Here is a 23,550-nt window from a genome sequence, read left to right on the forward strand (position 1 = left end):
CTACAAGAATATAATGAAAAAAATAATTACGTAAAATCAATAAGACAAAAGCTGTGCATATGACAAACAAGTGGAATGCCTCTGGCCGTCTCACCTGCATCACGCGGTTCAATATAGCAGCAGTGCTGATTTTGAATACTACTCTAACTCGCACAAGATGTTCAGTGATACATGGTTACTCTTATGTCCACTTTTTATAAACTAGACCAATAAACTTACAGAGATATGATGGTTATTCAACAAAAAAACCCAACATGGCCAAAGTTCATTGACCTTACATGACCTTTGACCTTGATCATGTGACCTGAAACTCGAACAGGATGTTCAGTGATACTTGATTACTCTTATGTACAAGTTTCATGAATCAGATCCACAAACTTTCAAAGTTATGATGGTAATTCAACAGATACACCCAATTCGGCCAAAGTTCATTGACCTTTGACCTTGGTCATGTGACCTGAAATGCGCACAGGATGTTCAGTGATACTTGATTATTCTAATGTCCAAGTTTAATGAACTAGACCAATAAACTTTCAAAGTTATGATGGTAATTCAACAGATACCCCCGATTCGGCCAAAGTTCATTGACCCTAATTGACCTTTGACCTTAATCATGACACCTGAAACTTGCACAAAACGTTCAGTGATGCTTGATTACTATTATGTCCAAGTTTCATGAATCAGATCCATAAACTTTCAAAGTTATGATGGGAATTCAACAGATATCCCCAATTCGGCCAAAGTTCATTGACCCTAAATGACCTTTGACATGTGACGTGAAACTCATGCAGGATGTTCAGTGATAATTGATTAACCTTATGTCCAAGTTTCATGAACTAGGTCCATATATTTTCTAAGTTATGATGACATTTCAAAAACTTAACCTCAGGTTAAGATTTCGATGTTGGTTCCTCCAACATGGTCTAAGTTCATTGACCCTAAATGACCTTTGACCTTGGTCATGTGACACAAAACTCTAATAGGATGTTCAGTAATACTTGATTAACCTTATGGCCAAGTTTCATGAACTAGGTCCATATACTTTCTAAGTTATGATGTCATTTCAAAAACGCCTATAGTCTCACTCTGCTTCGCAGGTGAGACAAAAAAATGGAAAGTATCAGATTGGAGCATGTCTGGGGCCTATACAACTGAATAGGCCCATTGTTCAGGCAGAGTGTTGACGAAAATCAACAGAAGCAAGCCAGCACAGGTGATAACTGTCCCCTGGACCAGAGAAATGGCTAAAGACAACGTATCAAGGCAACACCAAGAATGCAACTTTTAGATCATGTATTCTTATCATCCCTACTCATTACAATGGTAACTAGTAATTTTTGCCATTCTATAGTGAATTATACACCTATATTTTGCCAAGGAATGAAAGGATTTCAGTATGCTTCCATCACTCCAGTTTTTCAACAAATGCAAAATGCCCATGGTGTTTATTAGCAAAATTCCACTGCATTTTCAATTGTTTAATGAAAAGATTTATGAATTGAGATCATAAGTAAACAACATGATCATATGACGGGAACCAAGCTATGTCCATGAACTTTTGGAGATTTACCTTGGTTGTAACAACCCTTCCTTGGCTGTTGTCATGCATGAAGACCTTGAGCATCTGAGGTACAATGCAGGGTAGATAGAGTTTGAACTCTCCTCCTAGGGCTACTACTGTCTGTTCCACTAGTAGGATGATAGTGTTCTGCAGAGGACTGTTCACTGTCCAAAATTCCTGAGAAGAATAACAATCACATACCACTATCAGAGGTGCTAATTAAACAGAGACTTGTCACTTTAAATGCATAAAGGATTATAATTTGCTGACGCTACATTTAGCGTTCCTGAAATTACAGGAAATACATGTGATAGAGCAATATCTCTTAGCTTTCCCACCATAGATATCCTTCAGTTTCCAGCATTGTAAGCAAGGCAAAGTTATACAATGAGGACTCACCCGTATGAGGTCAAAGATGTCATCCAAGAAGTTTCTAATATGCTGCTTCACTATGGATATCATAATACCAAGCTGCTGGAACAGGAACTGTGAAAAATAAACGAAGCGGCAAGAGAAATCGAGTCAATGTATTTATCACTGAATTTCTACAGTCTATCTACTTACAAATACTAAATGCACACATAAAGGGAGAGTTGTAAAAACTTATTTGCAATTGATTTCAAATATCAGTCACAAATACCAGGTAAGCTGTCTCTGACTTTAAAACATATTGCTGTCAGCTCTCATGGAGAGAATATAATTTGCTGAACCAAGAATTGCAATTAAAAAAATTAGTCAAAGAAATTCCAAATACCTATTTTGTACATGAAAAAATCAATCCTACACTTAGAAAGAGAAATGCTGTGAAGTGAAACTTCATATTTTTGCACAGTGATCTATCATATCAATTTTCATATCAGGTGGGGAAAATGAAAAGTATATACCAAACATTGGGAAAAGAATTTGTATTGTACGAAACTTATTACATATGAACAATGAGATATATGCATACCTCAGAAAGCTGCATTTGAACTACATGCACTTCAAAGGAGGCAATATAAATGCTGGAAATATTCGCGATCAAAAGTGCTGCAAGCAAAGAATATTATTCATACACATTTTGTAAAATATCTTTCATAATTGGCTCAATTACATTCGCTCCTGCTGCAATTGAACAATGAAAATCTATTACATGTACACTCCTAACCCTATACCCTCTAAGATAAAAAATAGACAGGAGCAAATGTAATGTCACCTCATAACCGTTGATAGCTTAAAGTAATCTTCCTACAGGGGATTCATTCATGTAATATTCTACTGCTACATGAAAGCAAAGCAAGCACCTCTCTTGTGTTGTTATCACAGGTGCGTATCACATTGATATAGGTGGGCATGATCTGAGGAAGGAACTGGACACATTTCACTCCAAGGCTTTTGAAGATGAACGTGATGGCCTGGACCACGCCCGTGTGGTGGTTGGCCAGGGAGCCGTCCCGCATGATCCGCATCAGTGTTGCTATGGCAACGGCAGGGTAGAACTCCTCCAGGGATGCGCTGCCCATGTTGACTAGCATCTCGCTGGCAGTTGATTCACCTGGGTCAAAACAAACAGTGAGGAATGGAATTCTATCATTTCAATTAATTGTAAGAGGAGAAAATGCAATAGATTGGGAGAAGGGTTACTGCATGAAAAAAAAATATTTGCCAAAAGATTCTGGCAGAAAATATAAAATAAACCTTATTCCTTGACATCATCCGCCGCCATCTCAGAGGCAGAAGCATTTCGGTTAAACGGTATTACCTGCGTAAATATCCAGAATTCTGGAAATCATCCCTGTAGAAAGAGACGTGATGCAGTTTATTAGTAAACCGCATCACGCAAAATACGGTTTCTCATAACCACCGGCTATTGCCGTGTTCTACGACACAGAATGTAAGTTAATCGGATTATTCACACTGTAGAAACAGGTTGGTTTAAGATACGTTTTTTTTATTCCAGAAAAGATAAACTTTTTTTTAACAATTCTCTGTAGACACACATCGATTGCCTTGCATGCATAGGTGATCTGCAGCTGTCGCATCTCTGACAACTCTGTTTACATATGTTCCTATATCCTCTGAGGAATGGTGCTACCAGATTAAGACGTCATATGCATAAGCAAGGCATTGCAACCAGGTGGCCGATCTTATCAATGAATAAAAATAGTAATAATAAATTGGAGCATGTACTTATATAGCACATAATCAATTGAAATTGCTCTATGCGCATTGTACAAATTGCTCTCCAATGTTACAATTACGCTTCAACAAAAAAAAAGCAATGAAAAAAAAAATGTCCCATATGTGCTTATTTGCGTTGGTAATGTTCAGTTTGATCATTTTCAGCTTGGATCTCATTATTTCATCATTTATGCCAATATTCCAGATCTAGATCTATGGTGAGATAGTGATATCTACCGAAGACTGTCAATACTCTCATGAATTCACTGTTTGCCGAACTATAGCTAAGACAACTTCTAGAAATCTTTAATTGATGCTATAAGAAAATCAACCATTTCTATACCTCCTTCTTGAGATTTAGCATCAGACATGCTCTGGGTAGCTCCCCCATCTCCAGTGGTATCAATGACTCCTTGATTGATCTTATGCTTGTAAGGATCCAAGGCACCTAATAATCCTAGCACTCGGATTGTCTAAATACAGAACATATGGAAGAAACAAATTGCAGTGATTTAGAGATACATGTACATGTAGTTCTCTAGTAATTTAGAGATAAAGTTAAGTGATTTCTGATAGCTACTGATGCAACATTTACAAGCAGTCCGAGTAATATTTTTACTATTTCTTATTACATATTTTTAATGAGTTTTTAAGGACTTGACAAAAAATATCTTTGTACCCACTGGGGATCCAGGGGGGCAAAGCCGGCCTGTGCCCCCCCCCCCTTTCAGAAGCACAAATAAAATTTGTAATGTAAAAATGCCATTAAAACAGAAGTGTGCCTTTCCTTTTTGAAAGTGAAGACCTTGTTTTGTTTTGTTTTTTCCTTGTCAAATTTTACCTCAGGAAAATGTGCCCCCCCCCCACTTTTGGAAAATCCTGGATCCGCCCCTGATTGTGCCAAACAATGAATTATAGTAACTATTTCACACATGTTTTTTTTTTTAATGAAATGATCAAGATGAATACTAACTTCTCTTCTTAGAGTTGGAGACTGCTCAGTCTTGAGGAAGTTGAGTAGAACATCTAGAAGATTAGGATACTTGTTGTATGGTTCCACCACATAGCCCGTGCTCTCTACTAATTGTCCTAGAGTCCACAATGCAACCTGATAAAATAAAGAATACATTACCGGTAACTTGATTTAGTCATTCATTACTGTTTTAATTTGTAATGCATGTACATGAAATGATGAATATTAAAAATGATAAAGTTGAGACCAAAAAAGCAGGACTGGCCCAAGACAGATTGATCGGATGAATCGCAACTCTTTGTAAGACCTCTTTGTAAGACGGGCCCCAGGTAGTGTTTCATGAAGCAAAGAGTCCTACAGTCCGACCTCTCTTATCCGGCCTCCCCTTATCCGGATCTCTCTATTATCCGGACGCACACTTGCCGAGATTTTTTTTTTTTTTTTTTAAATCTAGTACAGGTACGTGAGGAAATGAGATTTCAATCTAAACTCAATCCTATACATAAACCCACTCTGCTTACATATATTTCCCAACATAGTCACCCTACACCGAACATATTTTTCATGAAAATATCTCACCCAAATCACCAAAAGAACTTTAGGAATGATAATTTCCAGTAAATCAGGGTGCAGCGCAAACATTTCATCACGTTTCTCTTTTTGATTCGCGGGAAAAACAACACATGTCTTGGTAGCTAACTTTAGGCCTCAATACGGACAGCGCCATCTATCGTGTTTGAGCCTACAGTCAGTGGAACAATGGCTGACATTGCGAAGCTGCGATACCCGCCGCGATGATCTAATTTTAAAACTTGGTTTCATCGAGTCATTCACTTTCTTTCGAAGTATGCTCGATGTATACCTCAGTCATTTTAGCAGGTAAATTATCCAAGAGTTTTGGCCATCGATCGATTTCATTTCAATAAAAACACTGCCTATAATTTGCACTGACTCTGCAGTGAATATTGTCTTTACCGTACGCCCACTACAATAGTGCAGTGTAGCTACCGCCGGTGGCCTGGGGAGGCAGCCGGCAGCGCTCTGCGTGTTTTTAATATTGGGTCTCCCAGATCCGGATAAATCCCTTATCCGGATTGGTGCTGGTCCCAACGTGTCCGGATAAGAGAGGTCGGACTGTAATTTGTTCAGAGCAAATCAGATGCAAGGATTCGGAAGCTGATAACATGCGTAAGAGAGACTATACAGGAACAAATTCTACATGATAGGACATGAATGAATTATGAACAAGATAGATGAAACTTAGCATTCCATAGAAGTGTGATATATTAATTCTCTTATTGAGTCTTGAGTAATGACTGATGACCTTACCTCTCTCTTGCGTAAAAAAAGCATTGTCCTGAAAAATCTACAACATAATACAACATCAATGTATAATGAATAACATAAATAAAACCTAGCATTCCATAGAAATGTGGCATGTTAATACTTGTTTAGTCTGGAGTAATGAGGACCAAGTGAAGACCTTACCTCTCTCTTGCGTAACAGAGCACTGTCCTGTAACATATCTAGCATGATTGGACACAGTTCATCCATCCATTTCTTCATCTCAATGCCACTCACCTGAAACACAAAGAAAATCAAACATTCAATTCGAAACTTAATAACAATAGCTGGATCTATAAGGCACTTTTTGCCAAAGGATACAAAGCGCTGCTATCTTTAACCTGGCTTTAGCTCAAGCCACCATCACCGGCGCTCAGTGCATGCAAGGAATTACTCCTGCCAGGTACCCATTCACCTCAACTGGGTCATGTGCAGCAGTGTGGATAATTTTCTTGCTGAAGGATAACACGCCATGGCTAGGATTCGAACCCACAACCCCCTGTTTAAAAGGTGAGAATCGGAACCACTAGACCAAGATGCACCCACATAAGGGAACACACTGCCTCATGGATCAACTTATTATTTTTGTATTTATTTTTATTTGATCTTTCCTAGCACATTTCTGATTATAATTATTATTATTATTTTATTCAGCATACAGAATCAAATAAAATATTACAAACAAGTGAATACAAAATGCAATAGAGTCATACAGATCATAATATAAAATTCAAGACAAAATTACGTTGTATCAGGTGCCTCTGGTCAAGCTGCCAGGGTATGGAAAGTTAACTTAATAACTATGGTCCGCAGACCTTCCTCCCCATACCTGACCAGACGCACCTGATATTGATTGAAATAATACATATATATATACATACATGTATATCAAAGTAAAATACATACATTTGGTAATGGTCATGATGTATAAACGAATGGAGAAAAAATAAGAAAAATTATTAAATCGTTTGTAATGTGTAATGTCAGAAATGTACAAACATTTTAAATTTCTTTGTTTTATCATGATTGGTGATATACTGTGTTCTTACAAAATGCATTATTGCCAATCATTGAAGTTTCAGTTTCACTATATCATCATATCAAGATAGCACAAATAAAAGTCTGATGTAAAATCGGGAAATCTATCAAGTGAAACACATCTTTAGTTTATATATATCATATTCACATCACAATCTTTTGGGGGCACATGCATTGATATAATCTAGTAATAAATGACAAGTGGAATGCCTCTGGCCGTCTCACCTGCATCACGCATTTCAATATAGCAGCAGTGCTGACTTTGAAAACTACTCTAAATCGTACAAGATGATCAGTGATACATGGTTACTCTTATGTCCACTTTTTATGAAATAGACCAATAAAACTTAAAGAGATATGATGGTTATTCAACAAAAAACCCCAACATGGCCAAAGTTCATTGACCTTACATGACCTTTGACCTTGATCATGTGACCTGAAACTCGCACAGGATGTTCAGTGATACTTGATTACTCTTATGTCCAAGTTTCATGAATCAGATCCATAAACTTTCAAAGTTATGATGGTAATTCAACAGATACACCCAATTCGGCCAAAGTTCATTGACCTTTGACCTTGGTCATGTGACCTGAAATGCGCACAGGATGTTCAGTGATACTTGATTACTCTAATGTCCAAGTTTAACGAACTAGACCAATAAACTTTGAAAGTTATGATGGTAATTCAACAGATACCCCCAATTCAGCCAAAGTTCATTGACCCTAAATGACCTTTGACCTTAATCATGAGACCTGAAACTTGCACAAAATGTTCAGTGATGCTTGATCACTATTATGTCCAAGTTTCATGAATCAGATCCATAAACTTTCAAAGTTACGATGGGAATTCAACAGATACCCCCAATTCGGCCAAAGTTCATTGACCCTAAATGACCTTTGACCTTGGTCATGTGACATAAAACTCATGCAGGATATTCAGTGATACTTGATTAACCTTATGTCCAAGTTTCATGAACTAGGTCCATATATTTTTTAAGTTATGATGACATTTCAAAAACTTAACCTCAGGTTAAGATTTTGATGTTGATTCCTCCAACATGGTCTAAGTTCATTGACCCTAAATGACCTTTGACCTTGGTCATGTGACATGAAACTCTAATGGGATGTTCAGTAATACTTGATTAACCTTATAGCCAAGTTTCATGAACTAGGTCCATATACTTTCTAAGTTATGATGTCATTTCAAAAACTTAACCTCAGGTTAAGATTTGATGTTGACGCCGCCGCCGCCGCCGTCGGAAAAGCGGCGCCTATAGTCTCACTCTGCTATGCAGGTGAGACAAAAAGGAATAGTGACATGTACTTTTGGGGGGAATTTACCAACACTACAGATAAGCTTCAAGCACTGAACAAAATCATTAAGTGTTATCATCATTAATATTGTTATCATTGTTAATGTAATACACTCTCATATAAACTCACTTGAGCCTGCTCTCCAATGGCAGCTAGAACATTGATCACAACACTTGGGTTTGGGTCAGCTTCCTTCAGTTTCGGTACAAGTGCCTGAAAAGAAAATGTAAAATAATTTTTTAAAAGGAGGCTATAAATGACCAATACTGTATGAAGTGCATGCATCACAAAAAAGTTTCAATCTTAAATGATAGGAGCCTTGACAGTAAGTTTAAAAATAACACTCACAATATTAATCAATTAATCAGAAGTATCATGATTATACTAGCCAAACTGTGACATTTGAAAATACATTGTACATGAAAGTGTCACTACTTATTATATTGATGCAAAGAGAAAGTATCTATTTTGCAACAATCATCATTATCACATCACCATCACTGTTATCATTACCAGCAGCAGCATCACCATCATCGTCATCACCATCATCATCATCATAATCACCATCCTCATCACCATTAAAACCTCTCCATTATCATCACCATCATCATCACCACCACCACCATCACCATCTTCATCATAATCATTATCATTATCATTATCATCATCATCATCATCATCATCATCACCATCACCACCACCACCACCATATCACCACCTTCATCATAATCATCATCATCACCACCATCACCATCTTCATCATAATCATTATCATCATCATCATCATCATCATCATCACCACCACCACCATCACCATCTTCATCATAATCATTATCATCATCACCACCACCACATCACCATCTTCATCATAATCATCATCATCATTATCATCATCATCACCACCATCATCACCATCTTCATCATCATCATCATCAACAGCATCTACCTTTAGAATAGGTTCCATGTATGGTCTGATAAGCCTTGGTGCGTTAGAAACGAGATGGGCAAGCATTCTAGCACTCTGTTCTTTGTTACGTCCCACACCACTGTGCTCTAGTTCAGTCAAAATCTAGGGGGTGGGGGTAATAATAGTTTAATCATCAAACATAAAGGCCCGTATTCTGAAGTCAGGTTTAACTTAGATCACGGTCTAACTCTGTGCTAAAATTATGGGGAGCCAAAAATTTTGTTCAGATTGTATATTTCTTATGTTTACTATTTTTTTTTCTTTTGCTTTCATAATGAAGAAAAATATGTCAATTATCATTCCCAGACAATTATGAACATTTGGGTGTCAAATGAGTTAATGGGCATATGGTTTTCTGACCCAATTGGCTCTCCATACTAAAACCACAACTTAACCAGGGTTTAATTTCAACCAGAGTTCAGAATACGGGCCAATGAGTGTATTCCTTTATGAAGGCATAACAAAGGCAGGGTTAAGGTTGGGTAAATACATCTGTACATCATATATGTACAGAAAATAAAAATGTCTTACAAATGATAATCTTAAACCTGGCTTGGCTGGGCAACACAATGTGGTATACCATTGATGTAAATGTAAATGACAAACATTCTTAGTATGTTAAAAGAAAAGATTCAACACCTGGCTGGAATGTCATGTTTCTTTGCTCATTTCTCAATAATCACCATTCCCTCTAGTATCATTTGGAACAAATCATTTAAAGGGGAAGTTCACCCTGAAGAAAAGTTTGTTGTAAAATATTACAGATAAAACAATAAAAAATATTGGTGAAGGTTTGAGGAAAATCTGTTAAAGATTAAGAAAGTAATTAGAATTTTAAGTTTTGGATTTGTGACGTCATAAACGAGCAGCTGTTCCACATGTTATGTAATATGAAATGCATAAATTTCATGTTTTTGATGATTCCTGATGACTTATTTTTGTTTTCTTTTCATGATCGGGTGTGAAATGGTTTGTCTACTGATATACAAAAAGTACAATAATAACAAATTTCAGTTTATGAGAAAATGACATTTCACTGATTTTTTGTCATTTGCTATGACGTCACAAATCAAATAATTCAAATTCTAATAACTGTTTGATTCTGTGATGGATTTCCCTCAAACCTTCACCAATATTTTTCATAATATTTTCTGCGATTTTTACAATAAACTTTTTTCAGGGTGAACTTCCCCTTTAATACAGACAAACATTTGGGTGGTTATTTGACTGGATTCTGTTTGAACTCATTTAAAGATTGTTTCCACAACTGGCATACATCTTTTACTAAACAATCACTGGAACAGCATACCTGAATGAGTGTTTTCCTTAGAGAAGGCATGACATAAGCAGGGTTAAGGTTACTGAGACGACCTATTGTACACATGGCGAGCTCCCGTATCTCGAAGATCTCATCGTTGAGGGAGAGGAAGAGGGCACCAAGGTTCTCGGCCTGCGCTAGGTGGCCATCAAAGCGCTCGTCAAGTGATGCAAGGACACAGTATCGGATGTCAGGATCTATGGAATACATATTCAGATTTAATTCAAATAAACTATAAAAACAAAACACAAAGACAACAAATGTTTTGTGTAAAAAATAATTATACAAATAATATTCATCCAAACTAAATCACACAATAAATAAAACATTAAACCCATCAATTCAAACTAATAGGCCTGTATTCAGAAATCGGATTTAACTTAAACTCAGGTTTAAAGTTGTGGTTAAGTATGGACAGCCAAATGTTACATAATCACTAACAGTAGAGATATAATATACAAGCTCATTCGGCTCTCAAATCATTCATAATTGTGAAGGAAGTATAAATAGATGATTGTCTTCACTATCGATGAATCGGGAAAGAGCACAGTAAACATAGGAAACATACAACTTCATAAAAAAAATTTGATACTTTTGGCTTCCCATACTTAAACCACAACTTTAAACCTGAGTTTAAGTTAAACCCGACTTAAGAATACGGGCCATAAAATTCACGGGGATGAAATCCTGTGGAAAGAGGTTAACTCTACTGCCCTAGGGGAGAAAAAAAAGTGACTAACAGGAACTACAGCAAATCCTCCTCTGGAATTCACCCCTGGCTATACATATTACTCCCAGGGTACATTTGATAGGGAGAAATAACAAGAGAGAATAAATCAAAGTTTAAAGAAAGGGAGGCATAAAAAGTGGTAACAGAATAAGGGATTAAAATGCATTTATAAGTGAAATTCATAGACTATTTGTTAATTTATGACATGCTCTTGTCTTGTGTTACCTGAATCAGTGATGGCTACAACCAAGAGTTTAGAGAGTACCTCTGCTACCACCTGAGTGTTTGTTGCACTGACTGGGTGTGGGGCACTCCGTAGCTGAAAAGGGTGGAAAGGAATTTTTCATCATTTAAGTCAGTATTTTGTATCTTAATAGAACATTATTCCCTTTCATTCGACTCTGGAAATCTTCTATCAAGTTCATTCTCCTGAAGACGACAAGTACACACTTGTAGAAACGTTGAGTTTGGGTGGTCCTTTTCAGGGCCAACAATTGCCCATGAAAGAATACATGGTGTATCATGAAACCCGCTACACTCTTATATCAGGTTTCTCAATAAGGTCTTCATTTCGTAAGACACTTATATCTTAACCCTTTTCTCTAAGCTAGCTTACCCATTTTATTCTTTGTCCAATTCATCTGTCATGGACTTTTACCATTCTCATTTCATGCTACTCTTATTATTAAAGCTAGCTTACCTATTTTATTATCTGTCCAAATCACCTGACTTTTTTCCTGTTCATAGTGTACACGAGCAGAAATAAATTACTGATAATATACAATCACCCACAACACCTTGAAAATAGATATTTTACCAAAAATAGTCCACTCTACCATGAATACTGACATGGTGACCCACTAGCAAGGGAACAAATTAATATTCTTTTTTTCCAATTGGAGACATTTTGTAATTTGTTTGTATGATGTTACACTTTTTTTAACCAAGTAGCAATTAATGTACAAGTATTCTTTCACAACTTAGAAAGTTTGAATGGGGGCTGTTTTATCTTTTTACTGTTCATACAAACAATCAATAATAGCTTACATTTACAGCTGGTTGAAGCAGGCTGGAACAGGTTCTAGCAGCCTCAATCCGGATCTCCTTGTGCTCACTGGACAGGAAGTGGTCGGCACAGTGACGAACAAACTGGGTTAGGGAGTGACCTTCAAAGTCAAAGTTTCCCAGGGTTCTGAGAGCTAGCACAGTACTAGTGATATCACCAGAATCTACCGATGACAACGTAGCACCTGCCAGAAAATGAAAATCAATATTTTTTCCCAATTCTGTGGCTATTATTTCTTCCATTCATTGATGTTGATTTATAATGATTCATTAGCATTTTACAGGAGATTTTTTTAACTTAGAGGAACTACTTTTTTTTATTTTTTTCATGCGGGAACAAACTGCCCTTCAGCACCCAATTGGCTTGTTTCTTTTTTATTCTTTTTTGCCAGTTAGCTCTGGTGAAAATTTTTCAAATGTACATTGCAATAAAATTTTGAAGTAAATTTTACATAGATATATCATATATTGGTTCATTTACCCATAACCAGTAACCAAACATTATTTGCACCTGGCAAGGTACACTAAACAATCATCTAAAAGTATCTCACAGATCACTGGCAATTCTAAGTTAACTTTCAAATTCATATATTTCCATTTTCTTGATAATTCAAAAAGTTCTTGAGATTCCAGATATTTATTACTTTCTCATCACTGCAATATCCTAATTTTCTGCAAATTACACTCCAAATGTGACTTCCAGCCCAAGATACAATAGCATGTTTACAAACCCGTTTGACTAGCAGGAGATAAAAGTGCCCTTGGTGTTCCGGGATGTCGCAGGGGTTTGTGCATGAGGACGAGGGATAGCATCTTGAGTAGGCCATCTTGGATGTCTTTCTTGAGTTGTGGTATCTGCTTAGCAAGGTCATGGAGGGCTGCCGTCAAAGCAGGACTGAATGAACAAGGCATGAAAGAGGTATGATATGGAAGTTAAACACATGTAATATGAAGATTCTAGGGCTAATCTCTACGTAAGGTCAGCTTTGATTTACAGATTCTACCATAAAATCAGACGTGGATCTAGGGGGTGTGGTTTCTGTCCAAAGAAATGACTGCTGACCTTTTTTTGACAAATATTTTGGACAAATAGAACCCCTTTCAGAGAAATCCTGGATCTGCAGCTACTTATAATTCAAATTTCTTGTACAGCACATATCACATTATGATATACGGACTAATACTAACTAACATGCTATGGTTCTTGTTTCTAACAGCTTCTAGTGATCCAAGTATTTGATGATTCAAATCAATAAATATGAAGTGAGTTGATCATTTTCTTAAGATGTGGAATTGCCCAGGATAAAAAAAACATTGAATACCCACCTCAGACCAACAGCAAGCATGGGTTCCAATAGTTCTTTGACATCTCTAGCGATGACTGGTCCTACTGCTCTAGCTAACATACTGATACAGGTAAACACTGCTGGATCCACTATGATGCTTTTATGTTTCCTGAAAGCAAGAAGAGAAGAGGGATATTTCTCATGAATATTCATGGCTCAGTTTCAAATAAGGTAAGTGTGGTACAGTTCATAAAACAGCTAGCATAGCTTCAAATATTCCTTGATTTGTATTGGGTGTTCATGGTTTGAATAGCTGCTTTGGGTAAAGTTTCTCGGCCTAAATGAAACTGCTCACATTTAAAAAAAAATGCTCAGCTCACCAACTGACTGAGATGTCTTTATGGGCAAAGAATGCGCAACAAATCTCTGAAAAGTTACTTAGGTGTTCTGAGTAATGATTTCTGAAGTGCTTTGACTAACATATCTTAGCTTGACTGACCTGGAGGAGTGTCAATATGTGGAAAGTACAAGTCAACAATGTCAATGCCTAATTGCTTAGACATCAAATTATATAACGGTTTGATTAAAGTTTTCTTATCCCAACTTCTCAATGTAAGGTATCTTTATATGACAAGAGAAAATGAACATTACCCCCAAGACCTTGCTTTAGGTGATTGGAATAGCTATGGCATGGTTGCTTTTGAATTTCTTTGGGTAACTGACCTGTGTGGGATGTCTTTATGTGGCAAGGAGGAACGAACAATCTCTAAGATCTTGCTCAGGTGCTCTGTGATGTTTCCTTTGACCGCTACTGCTAGAAGACCAACGGCTTGGAATGCATTGGAACGCTCCCTCTCCTAATGAAACAAAAACAATTACAATGAATATTTAATGGTGTTTCCAGACCTTGTCTTTACACAAAGTTTAAAGTTCGTCTTCATTCATCCAAATCAGAAATTTGTTTCGTTCACAACTTCAAGTAAATGAACATCAAAATACCATATTAAACATATCAAGCTATTATTACATAGCACAGGCACTTTGTTTCTTCCTGCAATTTTAAATATTGGTGGCATTTAAAGTTGGAAAAATGCATAATATCTGAATGATACAATACACTTATAGGCTTGTCATGGTAATCATGAATAAAAATGCTTTAATGAAATTTGCATTATTATTTTCACATTAAATTGATTAACAATATGAATGATCTTTTCACCCTTTCCACAGGAGGAGTCCCCCTTTATCAAAAATCTGATTTAGTTGCTGTATTCAAGTTATCAATTCACTTACCCTCCTCAAGGATATCAGCATGTAATTGACTGTGTCATCAAGATACCTGAAATAATCAAGCACAAACATAGATAATAGAAATAATATGTGTCTTTAACACTTCATCCGTTGATTACTGAATTATGTGATTCACATAGGCTTTGAACAGGGAACATCCAGTTCCAGGAGGCAATGGGTTAATACATAAGGGAAATGTCTCTTAGCACCTTACACATATACTGGTTGGTGTTAATATTGCTACTAAGAGTTAAATTACGTCTAAATTCTGAGGAAAGCTGGTTGCCTCCTAATTCATAAGCAAAAATAATCTTAATTTTCCAGTGAAAAGTTGATCAAGAAATCATTTTTTATGAAATGAAAAAGAAAATGGATGTACAAGTATAGAGTAAATTTCAATGATTTCTTTCGAGAAAGTACTTGTTTTGAGCATGGATGAGGAAAGGTGAAATTTAGCATGCCAAAGCAGAGGGGACTAAATAACAAATAGACCAAATTGACAATAGTCTGAATGGGTATAGCTCATGTGGTCTTAGACTATCTAAAAGACAGACTACTTTTAGACCAAGTGAATATAGAACATTTTCCGGTGACTTACGAGTCTACAAACTTCTTGGGTTCAAATGCAGCGAGCCTTGGGAGGAGGTTCAGAAGAATTTGCTGGATGAGAGGGTTGCGACTCCCACGGAACTTCAACACTTGCTGACAGACCTAGAGTGTGTTGGTTTGGTCCAAAGAAAACATGAACAAATATCACATTGCAAAGTGATGGAGATTTAGTTTGATAACAGATTTAAAATAATGATGATTTTAATGATGATTTTGCAATAATGCAAAAACAGAATTAGAACCGAGTGAGATCTATACAATGTATCAATACAATTGAATAGGATATATTTATTTTTTTCATGTGGATTGCTGACTCTGGTTGACAAATGTTAGCCAGCACTGATGAAGGTATGATGATGATGATGATGCACAGCATTTGTATAGCGCCATATATCTGTCAAAGACATTCAAAGGCGCATTGGAGGAGCCAGCCAATCTGGGTCGCCTACAAGGGCGCGCACACAGAACTGTGACTCGCAGGTCTCTCCTCCCGATAACTGGTTGGGGGAACGCAGGTGGACCACTACACTGGGGTTTCCCCTATTCAATGGTAATAAGGAAAAGATCAATAAAAGGTTGCTCCTGACACTCTGTGGTGCCTTAACTTTAAGTGTCATTGCTATACCAGTGCATAATGATTATAAACAGAAGGTATTGTAACATCACTGTTTAAGGAATCGCCCACACCTTATATCCACTAATCTCACCTGGGTTGAGTGCAGCACAATCAGAAAGCAATAGTTGATGGGTAGAATTCATACCATTAAAAAGCTATAGGTAAAGGTTGGTCAAGATTTTTTGAACACTGAATTTTGTTTTTCCCCTTAGAACATGTAACAGGACTACCTGGTTCTGGTTCAACAGGTTAACCCTAATTCTCCCGGGGGGGCCATAATGGCCCCCCCCCTCAACAATTTTCGCGATATATCTGCTGCGCGAAATTTTTTCACCTCGCAGCTCACTGACTTTTTACATTCAAGTCTCGCGCAAATTTTGAGACCAAAGTTGTGACACCCGGGTACGCGGTTACGACATTACGCAACATTATGCAAGTGCATGTCAGACCCAAAATTGCTCATAAACGTGATTTCATGTACAAATCCAATGCAAATTGCGTATTTAGCCAAAATTCATAAATGTATCATTATTTCTACTTTTACTGATTAAACTTAATTGATTTTGCCTTGTTTATGATCAGAATTATGTCTGGAACAATTTCCATTGAAAAAACAATAAAAAACAAAAAGTAAAAAAACAAAGAAATACATAAGAAATTCATAAAACAATAAAATACATAAGAAATTTATTTCCAAACCAAAGTTTTTTTGAATTACAATTGTTAAGAATGCTACAAAGAAAATTGTTACCAAGAATTAGCATTCTAGGGGCTTTATTTAGTGAATTAGAGCAAAAAGTATGATTTATGCATAAATTAGCATAATTAATTCATATAAAATAAAATCTCATTATTTTGGAAAATTTTACCATACAGCCTTGTAGATTACATCGCACACTACCAGCGTGCAAATTTTTGCGTCGCTCGCGCGATCTGCAGCCGAGATCTTAAGGGGGGGCCATAATGGCCCCCCCCGGGAATGACAAGAATCAAAATACCCCGGGAGATTTAGGGTTAAGGTATCCGTATATTATCTCAAGAACTACAACACTACTCACCGGGTTGAATTTCTCCTGCATCAGTTCCAGGCAGTATCTGCTCTCAGTGATGCGTGGTTTGGGCTGGATACTGGTAGAGCCGAGAGACAGCGGACTGGCCAGGGCTCGCTGGACGTACTGGTTGTATCCTAGCTGGGGTCCCGTTGGTGACTTGGCTTTGTTGCTTGATGAACCAAGATCCTACATACCCAGACATGGATCAGAGAAAGGTGGATGATGAAAGAGTTTGGATTGAGAACTATGGATCAATGCCCCGTAATAAGGTCAGCAAGTCATTCCAAAGTTTTACAAGTTACCGCGGCTGGCCTGATTCAAGTCACACTCGTTGCAATCACCCTTAACCCCCTCCCTCCCTCCACTTTGTACTATTCAGTGAATCCTCCATTGTCAACCCATCCCTCCTACTCTCCTCCTCCACTTGCTCCTTCCATGTCTTCACTGGCTGTCCACTCCTCCTTGAACCACCCTCCTCAAACTCAAAAAACCCTTCTATAAATATGATCATCGTCCATCCTTTACCAACATAACCAAAATTGTCTTCGCCAACAAAGTTCAGCATAGTTTATAAAAGAAACTTAAATCAGTGAAAGTATAAATAACAAAGAATGTACATAGAGTTACATCAAAATTATATGGCATCAAGTAATCTAATCCAAACCAAAATTTAATGAAAGTGTGAATTTTCATTACACTGCATGTCAATCAAATACAACTGAAGCTAACTGTTTCTATCAAGAATTTAAAAAAATGTATTCACTCACTCGAAAGCTGTGTTCATGTTGTGTCTGCTGTTGTGAAACCTCCTCCATTTCTTGACGAAGACGCTGTCAAAAAGAAAAGAAATATTTTTTAACAGAAAATAAGAATAAACGATCCCCATCTGGAAAGGAAATCATTCTAAAATTCATTTCTTCCAGAAAAATAAGAGTTAATTGTCCATCAGCCTTTCAATGCTATAAAAGTAGTATTTTATTTGCTTTGTAACAGAAAATAAATTGAATGTGAATCTTGACAGCAGAATTCTCTCTTTGCTGCATGTCAACTGATCTTCATTAAACTAAGAAAAACCAAAGAATTGCTTGCTAAAAAAGACGAAAAATTAGGGTCAGTTGGTCACTTGTTTTTTAGGTACCCCCGGTATAATATGAAAGAGCTCCTTAATGTGAACACAAACTTATATGGAGATTGAGGTTTGTTGTCCTCTACTTACAGCATGGATATTGTTTTCCAGCATCATTAGCCAATTCTTATTAACATTGGTTCAATTCCCACGGGGGGGGGGAGTCTTCAATATTAATAAATTGTTAGAAATAAAAGGTGGCATGTTTTACTGGGGTCAATCAGATTACAGCAGTAAGAATAATAATGGCATATTTACCAAGGGTAGCCACTTCAGTTCGAAAAACCTTTCTCCCAGCAGGCCCTGCTATTATTATTACCTGGCTAAGCTAGGAATCGAACCCATGACCCTCTAAGTCAGAGTCAGAACCACTAGACCACTAAACGCGCCCACATAATTCATATAGTTGGACACTGCCTACATGTACCACAGAACTCCTGCTGAGCATCCTTATCTCACAAAATCCTGAAACCAGCAAAGCTGGAATTGCTGCGGCTTTGACTCGAAAACTGAGGACATCAGACGTCTCCTAAATAGGTCTTTCTTCTTGTACCATAGCGATTTATTTGAAATCAAGGAAGAACTTACTTGATGCAATCCATATATTGATGTACGAATGAGTGAGACCCAGGCTTACCTCTCCTTCTCTACTGCTATTTCTGATGAGTTCATTGATGATGAGTAATGATCCATGGGCCCTGTCGTCTCGGTTCAGTCCTTTTTCTCCCTTTCCTATTTCTTCAAAGCCCTTCTCAGCTTCCTCATATGTTTGCTAGCATTTTACAAGGGAGAAAAGACAAGTGTTACATTTATACATGTACATGAATGTGTGTGTTGAAATATGGAGTGCCACAGGGGTCAATCATTATCCCCTTAAAGGGGAATCCAGCCTTGGCCATAAAATGTTGTGTTGGGAAGGAGAAAAATAAATTAAACAGAATGGTGAAAGTTTGAAAGAAATCGGACAAGCAATAAGAAAGTTATAGCTGCTTTAAAATTGAGATCACTAATAGTATGTAGATTTCAAATTGGCAACAGGGTAAGTAAATTATGACAAGGGGCAAGGACAACTTTCCCATAGGCCATGTACTTTATTATCAGGGATTTGTGGTTTTCTCCTAAGTACCAATTTCCCTGGGGCAGTAATCTAAATATAATCCAGGTAGTATATTGTTTTATGTCCTCATGAAAGAAAAATATAATTTGAAATAAAACTTTTGGGAAAAATGACATTTTAGCCATAATATGTATTGGAGTACATGGAAGAGTAGTCCTTGCCTTACATCACTATGCCATCCCATATGCGGCCAATTTGAAGTCTCCATGAATATAGTGATTACCAATATTTACAACTTTTAAAAATTCATAACTTTCTTGTTGTTTGTCCAATATTGTTCAAACTTTCACCTATCAACTTATTTTTCTTTTTCTTATAAAAACAAAGGTTCTATTTGGGTTGGATTCCCCTTTAATGCTTACCATGTACATGTTCATGTCTTATGGATGTATGACTTACAATTGTAGGTTTCCACTGCATAACAGTTATGGCAACTTTTCAATCAAATGGTAAGTTCTAAAGAATCCTTAAATATGATTGCCTGTTGAGTGCAATGGAAATTAATACCATTCTCAGGCAATGTTGAAATAACAGTTACTTTGACGAATTGGACTCTGGATAAAGATTAAATTACAGAAATCAAATCTATGCCATGCATTCATGTCCTTTGTCAAAGACATCACTCTACCTTTGCCACTTTTCAAGTCAAGGCCAAACAATATAGTACACTTAAAAACAGCTCACTTTTAAGCCAAATTAATGAACTGCATAAATCTCTTAATGACTGACACTAGAAAGAAGCTATGGGACTACACTGACCTTATACCACTGGGGCTTCTGCATTTCTTTGGTTTCACGTTGAGCGGTTAACTCAAGACAAGCTCTCAATGCAGAGACAGCTGCTTCTCTGATTGCTTGCTACAATGAATGAAAAAGACACAAAATGACAAAGGTGAATCGAGTCTGGGTGGAATGTAAATTAATGAATAAACAGACAAATTAATTATATAAATTAATCAGTAACCAAATACATAAATAAATGAATAATAGATATGAAAAAAATAAATAAATGTAAATAAATAAAGAAGATCTGATTAAAATATGAATGAACAGATGAATGAATAAATGAATGAATGAATGAATGAATGGATGAATGAATGAATGGATTTAATTAGTGAATGAATGAAATAAAAAAAAGTACTGAAGTGTATCCAAAGTGCAAATTCTTCCACCCACCATAGACTATTTTATATCAGGACATAATGAAAAGATTGTGACTACAACTTATAGTATAAGGCATTTGTGCAATTTTAGTACTCAGAAATGCAACACATTCTGTGTAGAAATGTTAGTAAACAAACTGGACAGAATTATGCTCAAATATTTTTTTTCAAATTTTGTGAACTAATCTACAGATTATCAGCCAATTGCAAAATCCTATACTATATGCAAGAGCTTACCTTGGGGTCTCGGATAGCATTGAAAATGTTGTCGAAGAATGATTGCACTTGTTGGAAGAAAAATGTTGGAGTGTTTTCTGCTAGTTCACGAAGAACAAGAACCTGCAAATACAACCAAAAAAGGACATTGTTATCAGTTAGAAAGATTTACATTGTTTACAGATCTAGTACCTCTTATAGAAAATTGCAATGATTCAAATGTTCATATTGCAAGGCACAATAAAAGTCATTATAGGTTACAGATCTTAAACAAAATTAAGTTGTATAACATCAATAGCAAACTGTATACTTCATTTCCTTAACAAGTGAAAATAATTTCAAATGTAGATATTGTTTTTGTATTCTTCCTATGCCAATATATCCAAATAGTCAGCAGTAAAAAAAATAATGTCGATCAGAAAGAAGTTGAAATTTGATACATACAGCAGCATGTCTGCGACCCTCTTGTCTGTCTCCTCCCAGCCACTCGAGGGCTCTCTTCACCTCAAAGTCTACATACTCTGGTGTGAATGTACCTCCAGCCAAAGCTAAATGACCTATGGCCTTTGCTGCCATCTCCATGACGATGACATCATTGGAAGGGAGCAGGTTACGTAGATAATTGGCAAAGCGTGTGATTCTTGTAGCATTGTCTCCATCTATCCCGATGAGGCTTACTGAAATTAAATATCAAGAGCAATTTCATTATCAAAATGGCTTTCATTGCATTCTAATTTCAACTACTGCAGCCAACAATTTCCATATTTAAACCACTGGTTCACTGCAACCATCCTGCCTGTGGGGAATCTACAGGTAGGACTATGGTATGGCAATGCTGTACATAGCACACAGTTTAAAAAATCATTAAAATATCACTTTTGTGACCAAAATTACTAATTTCCATAAAGTTGCAATTTATTTTTCATTGGTAACTTGGGAATATTTTTTGTATTCACCAGAGCGCTCAAAACTTGAATTTTGGGCATATTTTTGTGTAACCCTCTATTGGTGGAAAGTAATATGGCAAGAAAATTTTCATTTTTCAATCTCTACTTTTAAGAAAAAAATAATTTAAAGAATTAAATTTACATAAGAGCCAAGTTATATAATGAATAGCTGTAATGAAAACTGACAGTGTAAGAAAATCAAGCATTTGTCCCATAGAAATAGAGAAAATAAGCCAAACATTGCCACCCTTATTTTGCCACACATGGAGATGTAACTGAGAACAAGGTTATATCATAACCTTGTTCATTGAATGAGTGCTTAAAACAAGCATTGGGTATTAAATGTCATATCTCAGCTTTGGAAATTTCTCAAGACAGTGACTGTAGACCTATATCTTGTTGTGTCTCATCTCCTGGGGCCGATTTCCCGAAAGGGTCTTTCCAAGGACCGACTTATGTCATGTATGTGTCGCCCATCTTTTATGATAAGCGGGGTGTTTTTTAAATTTATGATACAGAATAAGATTTGTTAGTTTGCTTCAAATCTTATACAATTTCATGATATATCACATCATTTTATAAACAAATATTTTGTTTATTCTAACGGACAAATAAAATATGTTTGCAGATGATTTATTTAAAATGTGTTTCACATGGCGCATCATAGATGGGCGACACGAAAGATGGTCCTTGCAAAGACGCCCCAATGAAGGAAAGGTCATGAGCCGCTATAGTACAGAAAACAAAAACAAAAACAATTTAACAAATCAAGTCGCCTTTCTTTATTCATTTGGACCCATATCCCTGAACACACACCTTCAGGAAATTTAAATCTATTCGTTACATGCACTCACCAATCGCCAGAATTCCACCTTTTTTCTCGTTCACGTCCTGACTTGATACCAACTCAAAGATGTGGTGGTTGAGATCGTCCATAAACGAAGTGCGCTCGTCCGCCGAAACTTCCCGCAGCTCGGTGCTCACGTAGTGCTGCAGGTTTTTCGCTGCCCTGGTGCGAACATCGTCGTGTCTGCTCTTCAATCCGCCGACCAAACTATTCATTTGTGACATTTTGACTGACTTGAAAGTACCCAATCCAACTCTGAATATGCTATATCATGTCTGCAACTTTAAAAGATAAGAAGACCAAGAAAATAGAAATTCGTAGATTATAATAATTGACGCCTCTTTTCTCTCGGCTCTCTCAGCTCACCACGGCCTTATCTGATCATCTCATAACAGGAAATGCAATTTGACCTGTGACACGCGCATAGCGCATCACGCAGATAAAATTAAAAGACAAATTTCCCGAAACTGAATCTCAAATTTCCTGAAATTCATAGACACTGGAATTTTCAAATTTCATTTTTAACACAAATCGGACTTTAAAAAACCAACCTACACAAGTTTGGTCCAGGTGTAAGTGACCAAAAATCCAAATCGAGGAATTAACCTTTTTTTTCTTTTTTTACGTTCTTATATAATTTTATCGAGGGGCCCCTTTCACGAGCTCTGCTTCTATGGGCCCAAACCTTTCATGCTATATTCCCTTGGCCGACCTTTGTACTAGATATTTGTATTATATCACTTGAATGGTTTGAATAAACTTATATCACTCACTTATCACTTATCAATATGCACTTTAAAAAAATTATATAT

The 23,550-nt window shown here is 36.7% G+C and overlaps 1 protein-coding gene across 1 annotated transcript in view; it reads right to left on the reverse strand.

Moving 5' to 3' along the window:
* Positions 1–23,110, reverse strand: part of LOC121427412 (serine/threonine-protein kinase mTOR-like) — a 38,458-nt gene extending 15,348 nt beyond the window's left edge. The window contains exons 1-23 of the mRNA XM_041623790.1: positions 22,746–23,110; positions 21,389–21,621; positions 20,966–21,067; positions 20,325–20,423; positions 19,086–19,220; positions 18,090–18,152; positions 17,329–17,508; positions 15,644–15,756; positions 15,049–15,094; positions 14,479–14,612; positions 13,796–13,924; positions 13,201–13,364; positions 12,452–12,654; positions 11,630–11,723; positions 10,666–10,871; positions 9,336–9,458; positions 8,519–8,602; positions 6,183–6,275; positions 4,695–4,829; positions 4,065–4,194; positions 2,845–3,095; positions 1,961–2,047; positions 1,571–1,738 (exon numbers count right to left, since the gene is read on the reverse strand). Coding sequence (XP_041479724.1) covers positions 1,571–1,738; positions 1,961–2,047; positions 2,845–3,095; positions 4,065–4,194; positions 4,695–4,829; positions 6,183–6,275; positions 8,519–8,602; positions 9,336–9,458; positions 10,666–10,871; positions 11,630–11,723; positions 12,452–12,654; positions 13,201–13,364; positions 13,796–13,924; positions 14,479–14,612; positions 15,049–15,094; positions 15,644–15,756; positions 17,329–17,508; positions 18,090–18,152; positions 19,086–19,220; positions 20,325–20,423; positions 20,966–21,067; positions 21,389–21,621; positions 22,746–22,962 — 3,189 coding nt within the window. The 5' untranslated portion in view covers positions 22,963–23,110. The remainder of the gene's footprint in view (positions 1–1,570; positions 1,739–1,960; positions 2,048–2,844; positions 3,096–4,064; positions 4,195–4,694; positions 4,830–6,182; positions 6,276–8,518; positions 8,603–9,335; positions 9,459–10,665; positions 10,872–11,629; positions 11,724–12,451; positions 12,655–13,200; positions 13,365–13,795; positions 13,925–14,478; positions 14,613–15,048; positions 15,095–15,643; positions 15,757–17,328; positions 17,509–18,089; positions 18,153–19,085; positions 19,221–20,324; positions 20,424–20,965; positions 21,068–21,388; positions 21,622–22,745) is intronic.
* Positions 23,111–23,550: the final 440 nt, after the last annotated feature.

The sequence above is a fragment of the Lytechinus variegatus genome, chromosome 14 (genome assembly GCF_018143015.1).
Source record: "Lytechinus variegatus isolate NC3 chromosome 14, Lvar_3.0, whole genome shotgun sequence".
NCBI classification, from domain to species: Eukaryota; Metazoa; Echinodermata; class Echinoidea; order Temnopleuroida; family Toxopneustidae; genus Lytechinus; species Lytechinus variegatus.